The sequence below is a fragment of the Dipodomys spectabilis genome, unplaced genomic scaffold (assembly GCF_019054845.1).
Source record: "Dipodomys spectabilis isolate Male_0828 unplaced genomic scaffold, ASM1905484v1 ptg000023l, whole genome shotgun sequence".
In the NCBI taxonomy this organism is placed as follows: Eukaryota; Metazoa; Chordata; class Mammalia; order Rodentia; family Heteromyidae; genus Dipodomys; species Dipodomys spectabilis.
Window position 1 is genome coordinate 8,020,283 of NW_024870700.1, and position 26,167 is coordinate 8,046,449.

Sequence of the window (26,167 nt, forward strand, 5' to 3'; positions counted from 1 at the left end):
AATAATACTCAAAATAGAGAAAACACTTGCTCTTGAAGCTCATGAAACTAGTCATTTCTCTCCGACAAGTGACTTACAAAGGAAGATTAGTTGTACAGTCTTAAGGTGAAAGGCTAGGGCTGTATCCACATCCTCTGAGTGGTGCTGCTGTGTGGACTTTTCAGTCAATGTTCTGAGGTTTCCATTTCCCTTATTAGTAAATAAATCTGATTTCTTCCCCCAGCCTCCACTGACTTTCTTGGAAGCAATTACTTGAGGGCAGTTCGTGCGGCACCTGCACAGTCCACAGAGGCACAATGAAGCACTTCCTGAGGTAAGGGATGGTGCTTCTCGAATGAGCTCTCCAAAGTGGAGAGACTTCCTTGCCAATTGGCAAGAAATGTTTGCCAGTGCTTTTGTTCATCACGGGTGATCCTGTGACCAGGTATGTTAGCATCACATTCTGACTAAGAATATTTTGGTCATGAGGTCCCTCTTTGATGCTGAAAGAGAGCACTTATGGGTAATGAGAGCATGGGTAGAAATGCAAGTCTTCTAGACCACTTTGATGTCAATGTGTCTCTAAAGAATGCTGTGCCAGTACCCCAAAGTTAAGGTTTAAGGAGTCAGCTGTCCATGAATTAATACAATTTGTCCGAAGGAAGGAAAGAAAGAAAATCTCCCTTTATTTAGGTTTTGGTTGGTTGATCAGCCAACACACGCATTTTTAAAATGTTCCTTTTTGGTCAGTCTTATATTCTGAGTTTCTGCTCTTACTCACTCTTCTCTCTGAAATCTGTGTTTATTGACAGTTCCTCAAAAACTTCACAAAAGGAAGTTGGGGTGTGTTGGGTGAACTTGTTTTGCCAATCCTGGGACTTGAACTCAGGGCCTGGGCACTGTCCCTGAGCTGCTTTTTGCTCAAGGCTAGTACTCTACTACTTGAGCCACAGCACCACTTCCAGCTTTTTCTGTGTATGTGGTCCTGAGGAATCGAACCTAGGGCTTCATGCATGCTAGGCATGCATTCTACCACTAAGCCACATTCCCAGCCCTGACACTCACTCTTTGGTTGGTGAAATTCCCAGGGAAAATTTGTATTATATTAAAATAGGACAAAATAAAATCAGTCAGAATGTTAAGAAACTCAACACACTTTCTGGAAGAGTAGGCTCCTTTTTCTCAGATAATGACTGGTGAACATTCTCGTGTGTGGAGAGAGACAATATGTCCTAGGGTTTAAACCATTCCCAGGCAGCAGAATTTGTCTTTGCTGTACAGAATCATCCCTAGCCTGTTTATTTCAGCCATGTAAAAAGATAATATTCAAAATATTACTAGGACATTTGCCAGCCAAGTATCTGACCTGATAAATTCTTGGTTGTCATGGTAATTAACCCATGAATACATTTATGACATATTGGTATTTATGAATGCCTCCTGGGTGCACACATGGGCCCTTTAGAACAGAATTGTGTTAATTCAAAGCTTAGGTGTGAGTAGAAGCTTAGAATCTGGAGCTCCTTTTATACAAAGGGGTTTTTATGGTGGTGATAAATACCTGTGCCAAGACTTGTACTACAGAATTTCTTCTGTAGTGCCTTATGTATTCTAGAAAAACTCAAGCCTCAAAACCAGTCATTTTGCTAGGCGCCAGTGGCTCACACCTGTATCCTAGCTACTCAGGAGGCTGAGATCTGAGGATCACAGTTCAAAGCCAGCTTGGGCAGGAAAGTCTCCCATAAATGCTCCCATAGAGCATTAGCCTTGACCTGAAGAGCCCAGGCCCAGAGTTTAAGACCTACAATGGCAAACAAACAAACAAACAAACACTAGTCATTTTAGGAAGACATTGTAGCTTCATCTTCTGTCAGTTTTCTTGGTTTAAATTGAATAACTGAAACATTGTGTTTAGTAGAGATAGTAATATTCCACGTGATAATCAATTTGCATGTGATTATTTAGAACTTAGATTTGAGAATTTACTGATATATTTTTGCACAGATCAAAACCAAGGATAATGGAGCAAGCCTATCTATCATTCACGCATGTTGACACAAATTTTCCTCTTCTTATTTGGCACATGTATTTTATAAATACCATTTGGCATGGGTTAAAGCTACTATGACAGATTACACATTAAGAAATTTGAGTGTTTTTAAAAAATAACTCCTGGCTTTTAAACTATGAACGGAGCTGGGAGCCCCAGTGTCTCACACCTGTAATCCTAACTACTCAGGAGGCTGAGATCTGAGGATCACAGTTCAAAGCCAGCCCAGACAGGAAAGTCCAGGAGACCCTTATCTCCAATAAACCACTCAGAAAACTGGAAGTGGTGCAGTGGCTCAAGTGGTAGAGCACTAGCCTTGATCTGAAGGGATGAGGGACAGTGCCCAGGCCCAGAGTTCAAGTCCCATAACAAAAAAAACAACTATGAAAGGAAATTTGATCATCATCCAGCCTTAGTTGTCTATTAAGTTATACTGTATAGTCATTATACAGTCAGGTATATGGAATGTGGAAGGAAAACCAGGAATAATAGGTTCTACAAACTCAGAGCTAGTATGTCATTTATACCCTGTGGTTCATCCCCACTCAGGTTGAATGCTTTTGGTTATTTGAACCAAAGAAGTTTATGTCAACATGGCCTGAATAAATCAGGTATTAATTCCCACTCTCAACAAATAGATTATGAGGCTGGGCACTGGTGGCTCATGCCTGTAATCCTAGCTACTGAAGAGGCTGATTGCTGAGGATCATGGTTCAAAGCCAGCCCGGGTACGAAGATCTAATACATCTCTAATAAACTACTCAGAAAAAGCCAAAAGTGGTGCTGTGGCTCAAGTGATAGAGTGCCAGCTTTGAGCACACAGAGGCTAAAGAGACAGAGCCTGGCCCTGAGTTCAAGCCCTAGGACTGGGAAAAAAAATCCCAAACTGAAATATATTATAGGAACCAGGAGTTGACTTTCACTGAGAAGAATTCAACATTACCTAGAAGCCAACAGAGTGTATCTGTACACTTCAGATTTTATTGTTTTCATATATGCAAATACACAACATTGACTGTGTTCATCTCCATCGGAGGCAGAGACAAAAGGACCAAGATTTGAAACCAATCAGGCCTCAAGCAGTGAGACCCTCTCTCAAAGTACAAACCGGGTGTGGTAGTATACACCTTGTCTTCCTAGCTACCGGGAGGCAGAGGCAGGAGGATCAAGTGGGAGATCCTATCCGAAAAATGCCTAAAGCCCAAAGGGATGCTGGGATGGTCCAAATAGTAGACTGCAAGTGAGAGGCCCTGAGTTCAAGCAGTTTCTTTGAGGTGACCACCCAGGCTCTGCTCATTGCCCTGGAGCTGTTCCTGGATTCCCTCCGCCATCCACGTCCCAGCTCTCCTGTCCTGTGCTTTCCCTTAGATGTTCAAGGCCAGTTCATTGGGCACATCCTAGCTTATTACACTGCTCCTCCAGAGAGTGAGCAAGATCGGCGAAAGCTGTGGCCACTCAAACTATGTCTTAGATTTAATGTAGGCATTCATTTGAGTCTTCACTTTTGTGCTGAAGTAAGACATGCTGATTTTCTAGGTGTTTCTTCCCCTCTCTGTAAGACCAGGATGGCTTTCCTGTCCAGTCTTACAGAAGGTATGCTTTTTCTTCCCCCTCTCTCTCTAACAATCTAGAATCATGGTGCTGGTTTGCAAATTTTCCCTGACATCTATCCTAGACTGTGTGTAGTTTGTCTCTTATACAGCGACATCACAGGCAGTAAAGAAATTAAGGTCTTTGCTCACATTGACCCACAATCCTTTTCCTTTTATGCAACATTGTGAGTTCGTGTGTGTGTGTGTGTGTGTGTGTGTGTGTGTGTGTGTGTGTGTGTTCCCATGGATAAACTTCATTTTCCCCTTTCTTTCCAATTCATCTAAAATCTTTTCCTTCAACTCCTCCAGGTCTTTAAATCAATAGAAATTAAGTTACTTAAAATACTGCTAAGATCCTCCAACTCAGTGATTTAAGATGGTCTTAAATATGCTATAGCAAATGTATAATAATAACAACAGGTCCATTCCTTATTCCTTATTTTAGGCTCAAAATATGGATACTAGAGGATTAGTGTTTCCCTCTGATAACTATCATTTATTTATACTCTATTTAATTTTAATTGTTTTAAAAATATGTAATTCACCAATAAGAGCTTACATTGGAGATTGCACTTGAATAATTTCAAAATGTCAATGCATAATGTGTTTGCTGCTTTCCATTACAAATATCCAAAGCAATATGATTCTGTGACTTAAAAATAAATCTTATAAAATTCATCATTTTGAATACTGGATTTAAAAAAACAAAACTTGATTAACAATGTTATTAAAATAAAGCTACATCTCCTTTTCCTTGAGTGGAAAATGGTAAACCAGTCATTTACTTATAGTTTAATTGTCCCATGATCAACGATTGTTCTCTAAGCTTGCAGATAAAACTTACCTGAAATATAAAAGCAGTGGCCTTTGCTCCAGCCATAGAAGTTGAATAGCTTTGTTTTATGATAGGTATCTCCCTCAATGATACTCTTTAAGTTTTACTTTTCAGAAGGCAGCTCTCTTTTCTTTATGGCCATTTAGTAGGAAAGTATTTCATTTGGGAAACTGTAGTTTGAGCCAACAACTGTGATTTTTTTTTTTAAATATACATCTCTTTCTCACCCATAGTGTGCTTCTTATTTATTACAGGATTCCTTCAAGCAAGAATTGACTCTCACTAGCACATTCATTGAAATTGTTCAAAATAAGCCACTTTTCTCTCCTTATTCCAAAAGAAGACGTCAGATTCACAAATTTAAGATGATGGAATAGGTTTGCACTTCAGGTACCCACACCCCCCATCCTCCAGCAGGGTGCTACACGGTTCTAGGGGAACCCCGTTTCTGAAGTTCCCCTCCTTGCTGAAAGCATTCATTTAACAAACCACCACAAGATAGGAGCTTGCTTTTATGTGTCAGCTGAGATAGGATCCATTTTTGAATAATTTATATTGGGTCGCTACTGCAATTCATGCTAAAGAATTAGTAGTGTTCAATAAGAAACGTGGTCATAATTGCTTTATGGAAGAATGCTGTTGTGAAGTCAGTCATAAACTTCACTCCACAGCATATTAAAAACAGCAGTAACAGAAAATATTGGAAATAGGACAAGAGTAGTAGGCTGTTATTATTCTCCACAGGCTTAAGCAAGACATTCATCTTAAGAAGCTACAGCAACTTTTTCTTTTTGAACACTATTTTTAAAAAAGCCATGATACCAAAAAGCAAACGAACAAATAGAAGTGGTCACCAGTATTTTCTCCATCTAGTATTTTAGATTACTTCGTTGTTTCCTAAGTCTAACAGATCTTATCCATAGTGAGATAAGAATCACTATTGGAAACTGCGCTTAAGGCCAGGGAGCCAGAGAGTGGAGAGAGGGGGCATCTCACAGCCCTTTTCAGAGGCATATTCCCAATGACCTAAAGACCTCCCATTAGGCCCTACCTCTTAAAGGCTCCCTCACTTCCCAGTAGCGCCACCTTGAGTACCAAGCCTTTAACACATGAGCCTTTGGGGAACATTCAAAATCCAAACTACAGCACTTGCTTGGTAAACAGTTAATCAGAACCTTTGTCTCTGGGAAGATTCAGTGCTAGGCACAGACTTGAGCAGTGGCCTTATTTGGCACCGGCCCCCATGGAAGGCCATTTACAAAAATTGTAAATGGCACAGACATCATGGAAAGCTTTTAGCCTTTACTTAATAACAGGAATAATGTCTTCCAGTAATTAATATCATTGCCATTTGGCAAGGGACCAGTGAGCAACGATACTGCTCAAGCTTTTTTTTTTTTTCCTGGCTTAGCTATCCAATAATTGGAAAAATGAAGAACATTTTCCAAAAGAACAAGTTGAGATTTTATAAAATCTTCTCACTTGTTTAATTAAAATGTTCCACTAAATTTATTTTTAGAGTTACTTTTTTTTTGGAAGCTGTTAACCTAAATCCTAACAGATCTTAAAACATATTTGACTTGAACGGTAGGCTTTTCAACATAGTAAATCCTTTTTTTTTTTTTTTTGTCTTTCAGCAGAATGTGGTTGATTTATAGTAACTGTTTACACAAAGAAAATTTTATAGGCACTTTTGTAATGGCTTTTGATTTTTTGCCACAATTTTCATTTTCTCTAAATAATACAGATATACACATATATGATAGAAAAAGGTAAACATATTTAGTTTTAAAAAATAGAAATTTCTGATATTGCTATTGGCTAATGATATCACAGGTGATATTTTAGTTGTGTAACCAGACAGACTTTTTTTTTCCATTTGTTTATACATCACTATTAAAAGCTTTCTTTTCTTTTCTTTTTTTTTGGGGGGGGGGGGTCCGGTCATGGGGCCTGAACTCTGGGCCTGGGCGCTGTCCCTCAGCTCTTCAGCTCAAGGCTAGTGCTCTACCACTTGAGCCACAGTGCCACTTCCGGCTTTTTGCTTTTTGCTTATGTGGCGCTGAGGAATCGAACCCAGGGCCTCGAGCATGCAAGGCAAGCGCTTTACCACTGAGCCACCTTCCCAGCCCTCTTTTCTTTTCTTTATTTCTTTAATTAATTTAGTGTGCCAGTCCTGGGGATTGAACTCAGGGCCTGGGTGCAGTTCTCAAGTATTTTGGCTTAAGGCTAGCAGCCACAGCTCCACCTCTGGTTTTCTGGTGATTAATTGGAGATAAGAGTCTCATAGACTTTCCTGACTTCAAACTGCAAATCCTCAGATGTCAGCTTCCAAAGTAGCTAGGAATACAGGCAGGACCTGGCTTTATTTTATTTTTTTAAAGGAAAAGTAGGTAAGTTCATATGTATTCCTTTGTGCCATCTTTCTACTTGAAACTACTTGTAACATTTTTCTACACTATCATCCATAAGCAATTGTCAGAGCCCTTTTCTCAGGGAAGATTTGGAGTTGGAGTCCTAATGAACAGGCTTGGAATGGGGGAGGGGAGAATGGCCTGTCCTGGAAGCCACCTTGCTACATCATGGACCTTTCCATGTTGTAAGATATTTTCGATTGTGATGTTATCATCTGCAAATATTTCATGGTGGTATCTTCACACCCTGGCTATTTACCCTGTTTCAATTCCCTTTGCATTTGTCAGACATAGACCCCCATACCCTTGTATAAATAAGACCATTAAAATGTTTAGTTCCAATTCAAAGCTGTTTAAAATACCGGAACCAAAGAAGTTTGAACACGTGTATACAGCCAAGGGGTTATTCATTTAGGGAATAAACCACATTATTGAAGCTATCAATTACCTACTCATTGATTTCAGTGACTCTGAGTCACCTTTTTTTTAGAGCTAGAAGGAATTACTGTGCATTTGAAGGAAAATACATCTTTTAGAAATGAAACGAATAGGAAGTAATGAAAATAATTCTGCCTCCTAGGATACAGAGAAGCTGAGTTGGATAAAAGCTCCTCAGTGATAGACCATCTTCGTTGCTAAAGCTTGCATTATTTTGAGACTCTAAGAAGTACCATAAACTAATAGGTACATTTTTTTCAAATTGAAGGTCAGGCTGGGTGCTGGTGGCTCAACCCGTAATCCTAACTACTCAGGAGACTGAGATCTGAGGATCACACTTTGAAGCTAGCCAGGGCAGGAAAGTCCAAGAGACTCTTACCCCTAACTAACTGCCAAAAGGCTGGAAGTGGAGCTGTAGCTCAAGAGGAGAGCCCTTGCCTTGAGCACAAAAGCTCAGGGACAGCTCCCAGGCCCTAAGTTCAAGCCCCAGTAGTGGCACACACACAAAAATATTAGAAATCAAAATGAAAGACAAATTCACAAGTGGGAGATACATGTGAATATCTGATCCTTGACAATGTAGCTCCAAGGTGCTGAGGCTTTATTGGAGTAAGGTAGAATGTACAACAAAGAAAATGCTCTTGAGCAAGAACTGAGAAAAGACTTCTCCAAGATAGAGTTTCTGAAAAGCTCAAATCAGAGAATGTTGTCTGTCTGACGTTTGATTCTCATCCAAGAGAATCAAAAGTCGAAGTGTTTATCCAGCATATTGATGAGGAAATTTTCCAGCAGATTCAAGGTGTACGGGGATTGGTCAGCAGGCAAGGTGAGCTAGCCACACAACCAAGTCCTTGAAGAAGGCAGCAATACCTGAGGGAAAGTGGAGATAAAGCATAGGGGCAAGGAAGAAAGAAATATAGGAAGTGGTTGAATGAGTTAATTGACATCAGGAAGGGCTTGACCATAAATATAAGACAATTGGAAATGTCCAAGAGATGAGACAATGCCTTCTTCCATGTCTAGAGGAGGGGCAATCTTTTTTTTTTTGGGGGGGGGGGGGTCTGGTCGTGGGGCCTGCGCGCTGTCCCTCAGCTCTTCAGCTCAAGGCTAGCGCTCTACCACTTGATCCACAGCACCACTTCTGGCTTTTTTCTTTTTGCTTATGTGGCGCTGAGGAGTCGAATCCAGGGCCTCAGGCATGCAAGGCAAGCGCTCAACCACTGAGCTACCTTCCCAGCCCGGAAGGGGCCATCTTGACATGAAGAATTGTATGTTCAAGGACCTGATTTATTTCTAAAACGGTTTAGGCAGAAGTGGGGTTATACAGGATTCTGATGTTTTAGCCTCTGTTTCATGCAAAAATCAAATTTCTAGACTTGGGGCATTCTGGAGTTGCATAGTTACCCTGAGTGTAGCTTCTACAAATAAAATGACACAGGTACCTAGTGCCAGTGGCTCGTGCCTATAACCTAACTACTCAGGAGACTGAGATCTGAGCATCATGGTTCAAAGCCAACCCAAGAAGAAGGAAAGTCCCTAGTTAACCACTAAAAAGCTAGAAGAGCTGTAGCTCAAATGGTAGAGTACCAGCCATGAGCAAAAACCAGCTAAGGGAGAGAGGCCAGGCCTGTTTGATTACTTAGAGACATGGAATTAGAAACAATGCTTGCATAACCCAGAAACCTATGGCTTTTTCTTTCTGGGCTTCTTTTCTTGGTGGTGGTGGCTGCTTTCTGTTCTCTTCCAGAGTTCTGTTGGAAGGGTGGTGTCTTTTGTTTTTCACAGAATGTTCATCCAGGTGTGCCTGTATTTTTACTGTAAATTTTTGTGGCGCTGCCTGAAATTTGTAATGAGAAAGCTAACTGGAAGATGTGAACTGCAACGCATCTGCTACAACACCAAGCCAGGAGCATCTAGAACCATGAAAATTGGTAAGCAGGGAACAGCACCAGGGTTGGGTTGAGGCTACAATATGATGTTCAAGTAAACAATTGAAAGCCACTCATAAAAGACCATTTTTCAATGACTTTCTTGGTTACTGTCTTAACAGAAACATCATTGAGGGATTCAAAGAGTAAGGTAAGCACAATTCTTTCCTTGTTTTCTTTCAGAGACTTTTTACTAATAGGATGTACAATATCCTAAAAAGTAAAAAATTCAAGAAACATAAAACAGATCATTGACTATGAAAACCAGTGCCGCCTTCCCAGCAGCATACCACATGTCAGAAGTGAAGTATTTGTGTGTGTGTGTGTGTGTGTGTGTGTGTGTGTGTGTGTGTGTGTGTGTGTACCAATACTAGGGCTTGAACTCAGTCTGAATGCTATCCCTTAGCTTTTTCTTTCTTTCTTTTTTTAAGCTCAAGGCTGGTGCTGTATTACTTGAGCCACAGCTCTACTTCTGGCTTTCTGGTAGTTAATTGGAGATAAGTGTCTCACATGCTTTCTCTGACTGGGCTGGTTTCAAATTATGATCCTCAGACCTCAGCTTCCTGAGTAGCTTGGATTATAGATGTGAGCCACCAGCTTCCAGCAGCATCTGTTATTTACTCTCAAATTAGCCCTATTTATACTACTTCCTAAAATAGAGCAACACTAGTATCTCTAATATTTCTTTATTATTCAAACCTTTCGACTTTATACTTGACCCTTTCCAGTCACATCAAAGAGCAGACATAAGTCTGTTCTCTTTAGTTTTATCTTATTATTTCATTTTTCACCCCTAAGATTGATATAATGTCCAGTAACACTGGGAAATATATTGTGTGTGGAAAAGGAAATGTAATATTGCAATATAAGTAGCTTAAAACTCAACTCATCAGTAAAAACAGAAGCTCTCTTTCTTTCTCTCTGTCTGTCTCTTTCTCTGTCTCTATCTCTCTGGTATGTGTGTATTACATGAAATACCTTTTAATGGGAAAATAGCAATACCTCCATTGTAAAGATATCAAGGCACAAAAATCAGTCAAAGTGAAAACTTCTTGCATGAGTTCACTGATGCTGTCTTAAAATGCAGGGGTGTAAGGAACACTAGTTGCTTTGAGCTCAAGCCTTCCTACAATAGATCAAACAAGCTGGGCTGTGGTGGCTCACACCTGTCATCCCAGCTACTCAGGAGGCTGTGATCTGAGGATTGTGGTTCAAAGCCAGCTTGGGTAGGAAAATCCGTGAGACTCTTATCTCCAACTAACCACCAGAAAACTGGAAGTGGCACTGTGGTTCAAAGTGGCAGAACCTTAACCTTAAGCAAAAGAGCTCAGGGACAGTGCCCAAGCCCCTTGTTCAAGCCCCATGATCACCAACACCAACAAATAGCCTAAACAAATACTGGAAGATTTGTCTCAGGAAACACTCTTTAAGCCAGTGGTGACACTGAAGAAAATTAACTGAAGCATTGTTTTCCAGCTGCTGCAGACTTCAGTGAGTGTTCACCCTGATGCAATTGAGAAAACTATAGAAGATATCATGGAACTGAAAAATATTAACCCCGACATAAATCCACAGTAAGAACGTTTTGGATGTGGGAAATATAGAACCCAAGTAACACCTAGCCATACATTTCCTGTCTTATCTCTCCCTGTCCCTCCCCTTCCCTATGTCCTAACTCCTTCACACTCTTCCTGAAATAACATCAGTGTTTTTTGACTTCCGGTTGATGGATAAAAACAAAAAGTGCCCTTTGTGTTTGTAAACTGCCATTGTGTTTGTTTTCCACTTCCAAGATGCGATGAGCATAATTATGGGAGAGATGCCCCTGAGAGAAGAACGTGGGATAAAGAAAGCCTATTTGTTACCAGGTGTTGGTGGCTCACACCTGTATTCCTAGCTACTCAGGAGGCTAAGATTTGAGAATCACAGTTCAAAGCCGGCCTGGGCGGGAAAGTCTGTGAAACTCTTATCTCCAATAAACCACCTGAAAACTGGAAGTGGCTCTGTGGCTCAAGTGGTAGAGCACTTGCCTTGAGCTGAGGAGCTCAGGGACTGGGCCCAGGCCCAGAGTTTAAGCCCCATGACCGACAAAAAACAACAACAACAACAAACAAACAACCTATTTGTCAACAACCGTTACGTGCAGTGGCTGTTTGGCATGCACTACAAATGTTCAAGTCATAAATGTACCTAAGCTGATTCTGCTGCATCTAGAATATTCCTTCAGCACCCTCATGAATATTCTTTCATAACAGGCTGAGCATCTTGGAGACAGTTTTCCTACCTGCTTATCAAGAAGACAGGCATGTGTGGGAGGAAGAGATGGTTTCTTATTTGAAGACTTTAGAACTTTATAATTTATTCCTCTCATCTTGGAAGTCTTCAAATGCATTTGGCAACATTCGTGACATTTAAAATTAGCTTTCTGCTTTTCCATTGGGTACAGCAACTATTTTTTTTTTATAAAATGTGGGGCTAAGGATAATGGATAGAATAAATTCCAAATGTAGTTATATTTGGAGACAGTTTTAGGTTTGTAACAATCAAGCTGTCCTTTCGATCTACTTACATGAGAACTTCAGATGTTACCTTGAAGGAAAGCTTTTAATTGCCAAAAGAGGAAGGCTTTTAATTGCCAAAGTCAGGAAGCTGGAGTTGAAAGGATTGCTGAGTGTAGTCCCTTGCACTTGAGACTTTAGACTTGACGCGCATCTGTCTCTTGGAGGGGTGGTAGGGATTAGCTCTGTGAGGGCTCAGCACAAAAACTGAATTTCCAGCCTTTGGAAGCCACTTCAGCTAATTAGCTGCCTTTTCCTTCCTTCAGATGTTAAGTTTGCTTTAATTATGTACTAAATATATATTTTTTAATCTGCTGACATATATTTTATTCCTTTGGGGAAGTGATAAGAAGGCAATTCATTCAAAATTAGTCTGATCCAACATATAAGTCTAGACTAGACAACAGTAGTTCATACCTAGAATCCTAGCTACTGAGATCTAAGAGTTAAGGTTCAAAATAATAGGGGCAAGAAAGTCTGCGAGACTCTTACCTACAATTAACTACTGAAAAGCCAGAAGTGGAGCTGTGTCACAAATGGTGGAATACCAGCTTTGAACAAATAAAGCTCAGGGACAGTGCCCAGGCCCTGAGTTCAAGCTCCTGGACCAACACACACACACACACACACACACACACGTATGTACGTATGTATAAAAACTGGGCAGAAAAGACATCATTGTCCTGTAATGATATTTAGAGATTAGATTGGACTAAATATAACAACAAATCATTCCTATAGCTGTTCTAGTATAAGGTATAGAAATTGCATTCTAAAGCATTTCTCATCTCTTCCTTTTCAAAATTTGTTAGAAAAAGGTATTGGTAGCATATGACTTTCATTGTTATTTGATTGGGTGTTTTTTTTTTTAACACATCTGTGTGGGTTTAAACACCTTTCCTCTCAAACTTTTATTGACAAAACTTGGTATGAACAAATCATATATTTTTCCAAGAAAAATAGGTGACCATCTCAGGCCCCGAGTTCAAGCCTCAGAACTGGCAAAAAAAAAAAAAAATAGGAGATTAAACATGGAGAAAACATTTCAAATAATAAAACTCTTACTAATATTGACCTTAATTTCTTTCATTTCCATTCCTTTCAAGACCAATATATTTATAGTGCTACAGTCCAACTATATATAAAATTTTCTATAGGCATATAGAAAATTGCTACAGACCAGATTTTAGTTGGCTCTTCTTGTTCCCGCCTCTTAGTTTTCCACTTTGTTTTTTTTCTCAAAATAAACCTTCTCCTTGGTCTTACACTGATTTTTCTGGTGGTGATCTGTGCCACTTACAAGCAATCACTTGATATACCTACTTGATAACAAGTAGTTATTAAATTATAAATTAAAGACCATTTAATTGAGCACATAATTTTATTTAGGTTTAGTGTCCCAGGCTGACACTTCCCTTTATGATTGAAGTACTATAATTCTCAGACCTGTTGCTCCCACTTTTAAACCTACTGTATCATATAATAACCACCACCACAACAAAAATGCTGACTGAGTACACTAGGAGAAAAAAATAGATTGGACAGTATTACATAAAATTACCACTATTCAATCATTTTGAGCCAGAAAAAATATAAATGATTGTGATTGTAGCTAGAACACATAAGCACAAAATAGTATGGGAAGATTTATTATTGAATGCCATCAGATGAATACAGGTAACTTTTTCCTCACACATCCTTCTGAAGGAAAATTCTGGTCTACCCAACTATCTCTGCCTGTTATTTTCTCTTCTCGTTGGTTGTAGGACTTGAACTCAGGGCCTGGGTATTGTTAGGTTGGTGCTCTACCACTTTAAGCCAAAAAGCCATTTCTGGTTTTCTGGTGGTTCACTGGACTTTTCAGCTCTAGCTAGCTTTGAACCATGATTCTCAGATCTCAGCATCCTGAGTAGCTAGGATTACTGGCTTGAGCCACAAGGGCTGGGCTTCTACCTGTTATTTTTTATTTCTCATTCTCAAGTCACCTTCATGAAGAACAAATTAGCTGAATAAATGATCCATTTAGCCTAAGAAAAAGCCAAACTGAGAAAAGAAATTGAGCTCATTTCTTCAGCTATCCATCTGGAGAATGTAATTCCACTAGTGAGATCATATTTGAATCATTTCCGCATATTATACATATATAAAAAGTTGCATCGTGAATATATGAGTAAAGTGAGGACATATCCCAAGTAGTTTTGTTATTCCTTGTGTGTGTCTTCTATTTTTGAACACTTTAGGTTGGGAATCTCTCTTCAGGCTTGCCTCCTGCAAATCGTGGGCTACAGAAACCTTATCGCAGATGTGGAAAAACTGCGCAGAGAGCCCTATGATTCTGAGAACCCTCAACATGAGGAAATGCTCTTGAAGGTTAGTCCTTAACACATTTCAGTCAGTTATTATTTTGCCAAGCCTGTGTTATGTCCAAGGCTTTTATTTGGATGCTGGGGATACAAAGATAGATAAGACACAGGCACTGAGACAGGTTAAGACTGGGTTATGGGGCTTGAACTTGATCAAGGCTACCATTTTGAGCCACAGCTCCACTTCCGGTTTTCTGGTGGCTATATTAGAGATAAGAATCACAGGACCTTTCCTGCCCTGACTGCCGTTGAACAGTGATCCTCAGAGCTCAGCCTCCTGAGTAGCTAGGATTGCAGGCATGAGCCACCAGCGCCCGGCGAGACTGGGTTTTGACAGTTCACAATTTGGAGGCGAATTTTTTTCATCAAACATCATATAAGAAATTAACTTCAGAGCTGGGAATGTGGTTTAGTGGTAGACTGCTTGCCTCACATGCATGAAGCCATGGGTTTGAGTCCTTAGTACCACATAAACAGAAAAAGCTGCAGGTGGCCCTGTGGCTCAAATGGTAGAGTGCTAGCCTTGAGCAAAAGAAGCTCAGGGACAGTGCCCAGGCCCTGAGTTCAAGCCTGAGGACTGGCAAAAAAAAAAATTGACTTCAAACTGGGTGCCAATGGCTCACTCATATAATCCTAGCTACCCAGGAGGCTAAGATCTGAGGATCACAGTTCAAAGCCAGCATGGACAGGAAAGTCCATGAGAGAGTCTCCTTTATTTCCAATTAACTACCACAAAACTAGAAGTGGAGCTATGGCTCAAGGTGATAGAATGTTAGCCTTGACTGGAAAAGTTCAGGAAAGCTCCCAAGCCCTGAGTTCTAGCCCCCATGACTGACCAAAAAAAACACAACACAACAAAACAAAACCCAACAACTCTATAGCTAGTTTACTTTTGCAATGTGAGAAAACCACAGAGGTGATTTCAGGTGACTCTCCTGTTTGGATCAAGTTTAGATGGTTTCACAGGTAATGAAAGCCAATAGGAGAAATAGCATTAATCAAAGAGACTCCTGGGATTTTCGCTTATGACTTTTTAACACACATCAGAGAAGATGAGCTTGGTTTCTACTTAAGCAATAGCTCTCTGGGGAAATTACTCAAGATTTTAATGCTGATTATTTATTCGTGGGACTTGGAGAGTATTCAAAGAAGAGGAAAAAGTTTGTATTCAGCATGTTAAAACTGTCAGAAAAAAAATAATAGAGTTATAAGTACTCCTGGCTGTCAAAGAAAAACTTTACAAATCACACAGGAGCTTATGGAATATATGAAATATCAATAACACTTTTCCTCAAAAAATTGAATTTTGAAATTAAGAAAAAAATCGAAGCCAATGTTTAGAGCTACTCATCCAAAAGGTTTTCTACATTCACTTCTGAAAATAGATATATTTTAGAATTAGAGCATTTCTTCACTTCTCCCCAGAATTCAATAAGGCAGCAACAGAACTAGAAGGAAATGTTTGTTTTGGTGCCTTAACTTTGTTTTATGGAGAAATGTCAAGAGAAGGTGTAATTTTTAAAAGTTTTGTCTCCAGTTACATGTCTGTGTGAAGGAGTGTATGTTTTTGTGTATGTAAGCACTTAGGCAGATGGTTCATTTGTCTCTGCTAATGAGTGCTGGCTCTGGTGTGAATCATTAAAAATTAAAGGAGTCTCCTTGGCAACAGTTTTCTTCTTAGGTTTCTTCCCTGCTTAATTTTAGCTAACTTACTGGCTGAATTCCATCTTTCATTGCTTTGTTCTGTCTGTTGCCCGTTTTCTGATGGTGATAGCACCCCAGATAAGGACTTCAAATGGAAATTGAGGTGGAGGAAAGTGGGGAAAGGTTGTCTACTGACCAAAGTGATCATAAGCAATGAGTAATTCACTCCCAGAATGACTGATTGGCATGGTGAGTGGCTGAGATGCAGCAGCTTTAGCTGGTCTGGTATGTGTGCTGGTGCATTGTAGGGCAAATGTATGAGTTGTTGTAGTTCATTTAACTACATATTGAGTCTTTAGAACATACTTTTGTCAATGGTTATGATTTAAGTATGCATGTTATCATTTTGAATGTCACCCTAAGTAGACAAAGTCTACTTAGTCTTATTTGTTTATTTATTTTTGCCAATGCTTGGGCTTGAACTCAGGGTTTGGGTACTGTCCCTGAGCTTCTTTGTGCTCAAGGCTAGCCCTCTACCACTTGAGCCAGACTGCCACTTCTGGCTTTTTCTGAGTAGTTTATTGGAGATGAGAGTCTCATGGACTTTCTTACCCAGGCTAGCTTCGAACCATGATCCTTAGCTTTCTGAGTAGCAGAGATTACAGGTGTGAGCCACTGGTGCCCAGCATAACTGTTTATTTTAGAGATAAGAAAACTATAACTTTAGTCCAAGGTCTGATTCACTCTTCTAGGGAACAACAAGCCCAAGACTCTCTGCCACTGAATTAGCTGGAGGGTAGGCAGCCTTTTTGCAATCCATTAGGGTCATATCATTTCCAACTTGGGCAATGGCAGTCTTTTATTTTTAATCAGTAGTGGGGTTTGAACTCTGGGCCTGGGCACTATCCCTGAACTCTAGCTCAAGGCTAGTGCTCTACCACTTTGAGCCACAGCGCCACTTCCAGTTTTCTGGTGGTTTATTGGAGATGATAAGAGTCACACGGACTTTCCTGCCCAGGCTGGCTTTGAACAGATATCCTCAGATCTCAGCCTCCTGAGTAGATGGGATCATAGGCATGAGCCACTGGCACCCAGCATTGGCAGTCTTTTTAAAAAATATAATTTTATTATTATTATTATTAAGGTGTTGTACAGAGGGGTTGCCATTTCATAAGTCAGATAATGATAGTCTTTTAATTCCTCCATAACTTTTTTTTTTTGTCCACCATGGGGCTTGAACTCTGGGTCTGGGCACTGTCCCTCAGCTCTTCAGCTCAAGGCTAGTGCTCTACCACTTGAGCCACAGTGCCACTTCCGGTTTTCTGGTGGTTTATTGGAGATAAGAGTTTCACGGACTTTCCTGCCCAGGCTGGGTTTGAACCTCGATCCTCAGATCTCAGCCTCCTGAGTAGCTACGATTACAGGTGTGAGCCACCGGTGCCCAGCTAAGATCCTTTCTTCAATCTTCTAAAATACCTCTGGAGGGAGATTTCTAAACAACACATCGAGTCATGCAGTTTTCTAGACTAAAAACTTCAAGCCAGAATGCTTAATGGTTTGACAGGATGTTAAGGAAAGTATTTTCTGTGGTGTGGGATAATCTACATCCTCAATTTTTCTCCTGTTCTTTCTCTTTATACCCTTAAATATTTTAGACAGTTCCAAAGGGCTTTTTTTATATAGAAGATGATCTGTCTCTTTGTCTACCTCATTTCTGATGAGAAAGTTTAAAACACTAAAATATCCAACTATATATCCTCTTGCCGTTGGAGCAATGATATCATGTGTATGACATGTCATACACTTTCTGGGAAAATCCCACAGTTCACTCCCGACATCAGAATGAAAAGCAAATAGCTTCTTGATTTTATTGTGAAGTAGTATTTTGTTTTTGTTTTCACCCAGGCCAAAACAGCCTCAGTGCCTCCAACGAGTCTTCAGCCCATACTTTGAGAATTGTTATTACAGAAATTGGAAGAGGATATATCTTTAATTGTGATCTAGTTGCATCTGTCTCACTTTGCAGCTCCTCTGCTAATAATGTAACTCCCATAATCTCTACCGACAGGAAAGGATATTTGTGTGTGTCTATAACCACCAGCATGATTCTTTTCTTTTGCTTCCAGTTATGGAAATTCTTAAAGCCCAATACTCCCCTGGAAGCTCGGATTTCTAAGCAATGGTGTGAAATTGGTTTCCAAGGTGATGATCCTAAAACAGATTTTCGAGGAATGGGACTTCTGGGGCTCTATAATTTGCAGTAAGTAAAATGAAGAGTAATTGAGTAGTTGAGTGATATTCTGGTGTTCATGTATTGAAATGGCCAAGTACAGTTACTAGGGCCAGAAGTCCCTGCCTAAAAGACTCCATAAAAACATCCTCTCAAAGGAAACTCAGGTTTACAACATTTTGTTTAAAAAATGCCTGCATTTTCTTCCTATGTCAACCGATGTCATGCATTTTAAAGCAAATCTCAAACATATTATTTTTTTCCATTTCCTGGAGTTCATCTTGATAAATACTATTTTATTATTTTTTTTTTTGAGGGTCCAGACGTGGGGCCTGAACTCTGGGCCTGGGCGCTGTCCCTCAGCTCTTCAGCTCAAGGCTAGCGCTCTACCACTTGAGCCACAGCGCCACTTCCGGCTTTTTTTTTTTTCTTTTTGCTTATGTGGTGCTGAGGAATCGAACCCAGGGCCTCAGGCATGCAAGGCAAGCACTCTACCACTGAGCCACCTTCCCAGCCCGATAAATACTATTTTATATGATCAGAGGCATGTGGGCATTGTGTCTTTGTGTTCCTCCCCTAAGAGTTTGCTCCTTCGGTTTCACTGTGTGAATGTCCTGTATAATTTATCGTGTCTCGGTATATTTTAGATCTAGCTTCCACATATGAGAGAAAACAGGCACTGTTTACCTCTCTGAGCTTGGATAACCTCACTTAACATGATTTGTTTTAGGTCCATCCATTTTGAAATATATTGTTAAAACTTCAGTATGATGAAAAACTTCAAACATGCGAAAAAAAATGTAAAGAAGATGGTTTGAAAAAAAATAGCGCCTTACACTGACCACCTCAAAGCAGGAATTGTCAAGGATGGAAATTCTTGCACCGTGATTTTTTGGACATAAACGTGTTAACGAAAACCCTATGCCATTTATTATTTCATCCCTTTCATTCCAATATGTCAATATTTCCTTGCAAGATTTATTGCATTCTATTAGCAGCAACTGTTAATATAATGCAGTGTTGATGTTTGGGGTTCTTCAAAAAATCTTCTAACACTCCACAATAATCCATATTCAGCTGGGCGCTAATGGCTCACGCCTGTAATCCCAGCTACTCAGGAAGCTGAGATCTGAGGACCACGGTTCAAAGCCAGCCCAAGTAGTAAAGTCTGTGAGACTCTTATCTCCCATAAACCACTAGAAAACTGGAAATGGTGCTGTGGCTCAAGTGGTAGAAAACCCTCATCTTGAGCTGAAGAGCTGAGGGACAGCTCCCAGGCCCAGAGTTCAGGCCCCACGACTGACAAAAAAAAGTCCATATTCAATTTGTCCAATTCTTCCAAGAGTGTCTTTTAAAACTTAGCTTTTTTTCAAATTCAATCCACATCAGACCACCCATTGCACTTGGATCAGTTGTACACTCTCCCCTGATTGTCCTTTCCCCCGCCCTCTTCTGTGTCATGAGTTGGATTCAAGATCATAGAAATGTCTTACAGAAATGTTCCATGGGGGGCTGGGAAGTGGTAGAGCGCTTGCCTTGCATGCCTGAGGCCCTGGGTTCGATTCCTCAGCGCCACATAAGCAAAAAAGAAAAAAAGCCAGAAGTGGCGCTGTGGCTCAAGTGGTAGAGCGCTAGCCTTGAGCTGAAGAGTTGAGGGACAGCGCCCAGGCCCAGAGTTCAGGCCCCATGACTGGACCCAAAAAAAAAAAGAAGTGTTCCATGATGAGGATTTGTCTGCTTGCACCATGTTCTGTATTTTCTGGAAATTGGAGGCATTCCGAAAGGCTTAAAGTAACTGGGTTGTCATCATGGGGGAGATATGTGGTACTCACAGCTTTGTGCTCAGATGGGTCAAACCATCCTAGCCTAGTGGGTCATTTGCCTTTCCTGCTTCCATAATCTCCTCTGAACCACCTGATCTGGCTTTTCTGATTCTGTTCTCCTTCCCACCGCTGTTGGCCAGAACTTTATAGACACCATCTCCTTTATCAACTATGTTTATTTGGTTTCTCTGAAACACAAATGGACAGTTGCTCTGTTTTTCTATTCGGTTGCTAGTTATCTAGTAAGGAGTTGATGCCCTAGTTTTCTGCTTAATGATCAAAACTTTTTTTTTTTACTTTTTTTCTGGGCTTTGAGCCTCATGCTGGTTCTGTACTACTTGAGCCACACTTCCAACCCTGCTTTTTGTTGGTTATTTTAGAGGTAGAATCTAGCTAGGGAACTTAGCCTAGGGTGGCCTTGAACCGTGATTCTCCATATCTCAGCTCCCTGATTAATTAGGATTACAGACTTGGCTTCTCTGTTTTTGAAATAGAATTTAACTCTTAGCGTTTGTATGTGTTTACTGTGATTCAGCTAATTGCACTTATTTTTTTTTTGTTTTTTTTTTTTTTTTGGGGTCCAGTTGTGGGGCCTGAACTCTGGGCCTGGGCGCTGTCCCTCAGCTCTTCAGCTCAAGGCTAGCACTCTACCACCTGAGCCACAGCGCCACTTCCGGCTTTTTTCTTTTTGCTTATGTGGTGCTGAGGAATCAAACCCAGGGCCTCATGAGTGCAAGGCAAGCGCTCTACCACTGAGCCACCTTCCCAGCCCCTGCACTTATTTTTTTTTTATTGATACTCATCAGTAGTCATCATTTTTCGAACCACAGAATTCTTTTCACTTTGGCTCTTGTCTGTTGTCATCACTCTGCGAGGGGAGAAATACATTTAGCTGGTTTGGATGGCATCTCGCTCTCTTTTTAACTCTTTCCCTTTAAGTTTAGTGAGTTGACTCACCATCTATTGTTTTATGAAATGTCTGAAATGCTACATCATCAGGTAATGTGAATGAGTGAATCGCAAATAGATCTTAACAATCAAGGACGTGGATTAGCCAGGCTCTGGTGGCTTATGCCGATAATCCTAGCTACTTAGGAGGCTGAGATCTGAAAATCAAGGCTCAAAGCACATAAGTCTGAGAGACTCTTATCTCCAATTAAACAACAAAATGCTGGAAGTGGAGGTGTTATTCAAGAGGTAGAGTGGCAGCCTTGAAGGAAAAAGCTAAGCAAGAATATGAGGCCCTGAGTTCAAGCCCCTGTACTAGCACAAAAAAATTTTTTAAAGAGAAAGAAAAAAAGCCCCAAAGGACAACCAAAAGATGAAATGAAACTCAATCTCATTAATAATCACAGACACATAATGAAATTGCTGATCTAAATTTTTCTGAAAGGAAATTCAAGAACCTGTGCTACTCTCTACGTGTATAGATAAACTTATATGAACATCCAATTAAATCATGTATGCTTTGCTTTTATATGCTCACTGCCTTTACAAGGTACTTTTATGAAGTCCTTTTGTGAAGTACTTGCTTTTCTGCTGATTCTTTTAGAGATGAAATGTTTCAGCTCTCTCTCTGAAACAAGTGATAATTTTATGCCTCTGATAACCTTATTAAGGGGTCATCTTATGTGGGTATCTCTGAATTTCACCTGGCCTGAAGCTGGAGCAAAGTAAATGTATTCAGCGGACTCAGAGTTACAGTTCATTTTCTCTCCCACTGCAGGTATTTTGCAGAAAGGGACACGACAGCGGCTCAGCAGGTCCTTTCTGACTCTCTTCATCCAAAATGCAGGTAACTGGTGAAGGATGGATTGGGCTTAATAGGTTAGGCAAAGGCCATCTTTAAGATAGCTCTACAAGTGAGATTATCAAGAGGCCTACAACTCTCCCAAACAAGCCCTTTTGTCGAATAGATGGTGAACTCTTTGAGCATTGATTCTTGGATTAAGATGTCAAGTGCCTCGTTCAAGAGGGATATGTATTTAAAGGGACTGATTATGTCACTCATGTCCTGAAAGACTCAGGAGGACTGGGTCTGAGAGAAACAGTGGATAGATACCTAAGAGGGTATACTGGAAATAGGAAGGAGCATGGAAGTCAAGAAATCAGGGACCAGGAAGTGGCACTGTGGCCCAAGTGGTAGAGTGCTCACTTGAGCTAAAGAGCTCAGGGATAGCACCCAGGCCCAGAGTTCAAGCCCCATGACTGACAAAAAAAAAGAAATCAGGGACCAGCTAGATGCCAGTAGCTCACGCCTGTAATCCTAGCTACTTAGGAAGATGAGATCTGAGGATCGTGGTTCAAAGCCAGCCTAGGCAGGAGAAGCCATGAGACTCTTATCTCCAGTTACCAAAAAGTTAGAAGTGGAACTGTGGCTCATGTGGTAGAGCACTAGCCTTGAGCAAAAAATCCTCCAGGACAGCACCCAGGCCTTGACCCCAAGAACTACCTGAGATAGTCTAGAATTATTGTGCCTTTTTTTCTACCACCATCATATCCAAATTCTATTTGCATTTTCATTTACCTTTCTTAACATTTTTTTTCTTTTACTGAATTCGTGAAGGGATATCACTAAAGAGGAAATAAGGTATTTTGTCTTTGCTTTTGTGTTTCATTTCCTTTATTTTATTTTAGAATGCATTGGGGTAAGAATTTGTAAAAAAAGATACAGATTTATTTTTTTAAAAAATACTGCATCTACCAAGTTTTCATGTAATTCATTCTTTGAGGACTGTTTTTCTTAGCTGCAAATCAGGTGAAACTAAGCAGATGGAAAAATGGCAAAGGGGCCTTTTGTTCAGCCACAGGTGAACGTGGCTGGAGGAAGAGTTCATCTAAAAGACCCATCACCTAAAGGCTGACCACCACTTCACACAGAATGGAATCCCCAAGAGGGATGTTTAATTGGGGATTTTGTTGCACAAAGAAAAGTTATTCTTTTATTAACCTATTTCTAATTTGATTATTATAGTTACTCTGTGCGTGTGTGTGTGTGTGTGTGTGTGTGTGTGTGTGTGTGTGTGCATTGTTAGTTGCTTTTCTTCTAAGGTGAGTTCCAGTATTTTGCCCTCATGGTTTTGTGTCATTTTCTCCTTGGCACCACTGCAGCTTATTTGTTAGTGTTTATTCATAAGGCTTATGCATTATGAATTCTATCCTAATATTCTCAGTATTCAGGAGGAGGTTGACTTTGGGGGAGTCCTCCACCCTAGCCCCATTTGGTCAGGGTTCATTAAATTATATTGCACTCTGCCCCTTTGTATTTGTAAGCTTCTCTAATATATAAAATTTTTCTTTTTCTTTAAGAAAAATATTAAAATCACTTTGTTTTTTGTGATACAGTGCATAGCTGACAGGATGCTATTTTGAGTTTTTAACTATATCCTGTCAATTGCATATTTCTGTAATATGGAGCCTGTGAACTAACTCCCTCCCAACTAAAATTGGCTGAGGGTCTCCATGTGTCCACGCTGGTTTTCCTAAAGGAATATCAGTCAGAAGATATGCGAAGCTTCAAGTCTTCATTTGAAGATTTGAAATCTTCATTGGAGGGAGATTAAGTTGGTCTGTGAACCATTCTCAAAAATAAATAAATAAAAATACATGATTTTAATTTGTAGCTCCTATGCCAGCCATCAGAGAGGAGTTATTTGAGAGTTTGCATGGCTACATTTATCTAAGAAGAGACTGATGTTTATGTCGGTGTGTGTCATACATGTGTATAGACATGTAAATAAAATTATCAGGGACTGGGAATATGGATTAGTGGTAGAGTGCTTGCCTAGCTTGCATAAAGCCCTGGGTTTGATTCTTCAGTACCATATAAACAGAAAAAGTTGGAAGTGACACTATGGCTCAGTGGTAGAGTGCTAGCCTTGAGCAAAAAGAAGCTCAGAGACAGTGCCCAGGACTGGCAAAAAAAAAAAAAAATAGATAGATAGATATCATACTTTATCCATCAAATCACTGTACTGTTGAACACATTGAAACTCATGTATTAATTGCTTCAAATTGACTCAAGTGTTTGTTTTTGCTTTGGTTTGGGCCCCCCCCCCCCACCCTCCAGCTGTGGGGCTTGAACACAGGGCCTGGGTGCTGTCTCTGAGCTCCTTTGTTCAAGGCCTGCACTCTACCACTTTGAACCACAGCTCTACTTTTGGTTTTCTGGTAGTTAATTGTAGATAAGGGTCTCATAGACTTTCATGCCTGGGTTGGCTTTGAATCACGATCCTCAGATCTCAGCCTCCTGAGTAGCTAGGGTTACAGGTGTGAGCCACCAGTGCCCAGCTTGGTTTTTGTTTTTTTTGTTTGTTTGTTTTAAGAAGGGGGAAAGGAGGGGCACAGAAAAGGAGGGAAGAAGAGTGAACAATTGCAGTCATGTTAACAGTGTACACTACATGAAAAATGAGCCACGAAACTTGTGGGCAGGGCTGGAAGTGAGAAACTAGGGGAAAATGAAGGAAGGGGTGACATTGTCCAAAATAAGAAATGTACTCATTCCTTGACTTATGAACTAGCAACCCCCTCGGTACAACACAATTATCAATAAGAACAATAAAATTATATTTAAAAAAAAAAACAGCTGCCACCTTAACATGACTTTAAAGCAGGTACTTTGAGTCATAGCCAGTCATTTGCAGGGTAGAAAGCATAGTTACTAAGGTAACTCCTTTGCATGATATTTTGTGCTTGTATGCTGTGTGTTTGATGTGGTATATATTGTGGTAGTGTGCTGTGTGTATCTTATAATACTTTCTAGTTGTGGTCTTGTGTGTATAGTGTACGCGCTTCGTAACATAGCATTTGTCACGCATTCCAGAGAACTCAGCTTTCTCCTACTTCAGATGAGAGCTAAGCTTTCAGGACTCTACTTTCAAAATGATTAGTTCCAACGCTAACTGGTATTTTGTGTTTTGTTGTGATTGTTGTTTCTAATGTGACCCTTCGAATAAAGGTTACATCGTTCAGGAGGAAGAGCAGAACAATCTTCTCCCCTACAAGACCTCAGCAGTGGAGGGAGATAGACAAATAAGCACAGTTTTATTCAGAAGTTCAAGTCAGGAAATGGATTAAATGGAGCTGTTATGGCTTAGCTGTCTTAGCTTAACCAGGGAAATGTCCTAGCACTTGTTGGAACAGAGGTTTTAAGCTTTGTATGCCGTTCCTTCCTCGTGTTTTCCCTCCTTCCCTTTGTCCCCCCTTTCCTCCTCCTTTCCTTCTTCCTTCCTTTTTCCTCTTCCTTTGTCCCATTCTTCCTTCCTTTTTCTCTTCCTTCTCCCCTACATTCCTTCCTTCTTCCTTTCTTCTTTTCTTTCCCTCTCTTACTCCATTTGCCCCTCCTTCCTTTCTTTTCTTCTTTCCTGTTTTCCTTCTTTTCTTTCCTTCCTCTCTTCCTCTTTCCTCTTCTTTGCCCTCCTTCTTTCTTTCCCCCTTCTCTTTATTCTATCATTTGTTTACCAATAAAACATTTATTTGGAAAATGTGATCCAGGGTCATAAATAGGCTGTAGTGGGATAAATACCTTGAGATAAAAACAAAGCAAAATCCAGTGGAGAATCCTTAGCGTGAAGCAACTTCTAGTCAGGGGAGAAGGAGATGAGGGCAGGCAAGCTTTCACTAAAAAGGTAGTCTGTGATGAGGCTAATGTTAAGGAATGTCTTGATGTTAAAAATATCTTAATACTAAAGCGAATTGCGGGTTAATTCACAATCTCAAATAAGTCTGCTTATGAACTTCATATGAAATTGCATTGTTGCTTTTTGTGTTGTTCTGTTTTACTAAGACAGGTTCTCACACTGTAGCGTAGGCTGGCCTCCAGCTCATGAGCCTCCTTTTCCAGTCCTCCAACTATTGCCATGTTCTGCTCATACTGTTGTTTTTAACGCTGATGATATTCATTAGATCAGCATTTGGGTAGCCAAGGTACAGACACATAGTTAATAGTTTTGCACAAGAAAGTGAATATCTATTAAGATTAAATGGTATTTGTTTATTTCTTTGTTCTTTTAGTAAGTTCAGCAAAGCAGAATGGGAGAAGAAAAGGATGGATAAAGCAATTGGGTGAGTGCAAATCTCACTTAAGTAAAGATTGTGAGTCTGAACGAGATACAGCACAAAATGTCCTCGGAGTGCTGTGAACGATGACAGGATGGAATTCCACTTGTCCTGATGGAATGTGAAACCCAGATATTTTTCAGAAGGACCCATTTATGTTTCTAGACTTAATTGTGTGATTATGTATGACTTTATCTCTAATCCACTGCCAAGATAAAGAAAGTTACAGCTGTAAGGACATCATTTTCAAAATATA

The 26,167-nt window shown here is 40.2% G+C and overlaps 1 protein-coding gene across 3 annotated transcripts in view; it reads left to right on the forward strand.

Annotated features, from left to right (window-relative positions):
* Positions 1-231: 231 nt before the first annotated feature.
* The window catches only part of Elmod1 (ELMO domain containing 1), a 35,113-nt gene continuing 9,177 nt past the window's right edge, over positions 232-26,167 (forward strand). The window contains exons 1-9 of one of the 3 annotated variants that reach the window (XM_042674909.1): positions 232-313; positions 4,711-4,846; positions 9,056-9,239; positions 9,359-9,387; positions 10,713-10,810; positions 14,035-14,164; positions 17,928-18,061; positions 21,581-21,649; positions 25,867-25,917. In XM_042674909.1, the coding sequence (XP_042530843.1) occupies positions 9,095-9,239; positions 9,359-9,387; positions 10,713-10,810; positions 14,035-14,164; positions 17,928-18,061; positions 21,581-21,649; positions 25,867-25,917 (656 nt within the window). In that variant the 5' untranslated portion in view covers positions 232-313; positions 4,711-4,846; positions 9,056-9,094. The remainder of the gene's footprint in view (positions 314-4,710; positions 4,847-9,055; positions 9,240-9,358; positions 9,388-10,712; positions 10,811-14,034; positions 14,165-17,927; positions 18,062-21,580; positions 21,650-25,866; positions 25,918-26,167) is intronic. The other 2 variants (XM_042674910.1, XM_042674908.1) reach the window with 2 other exon arrangements.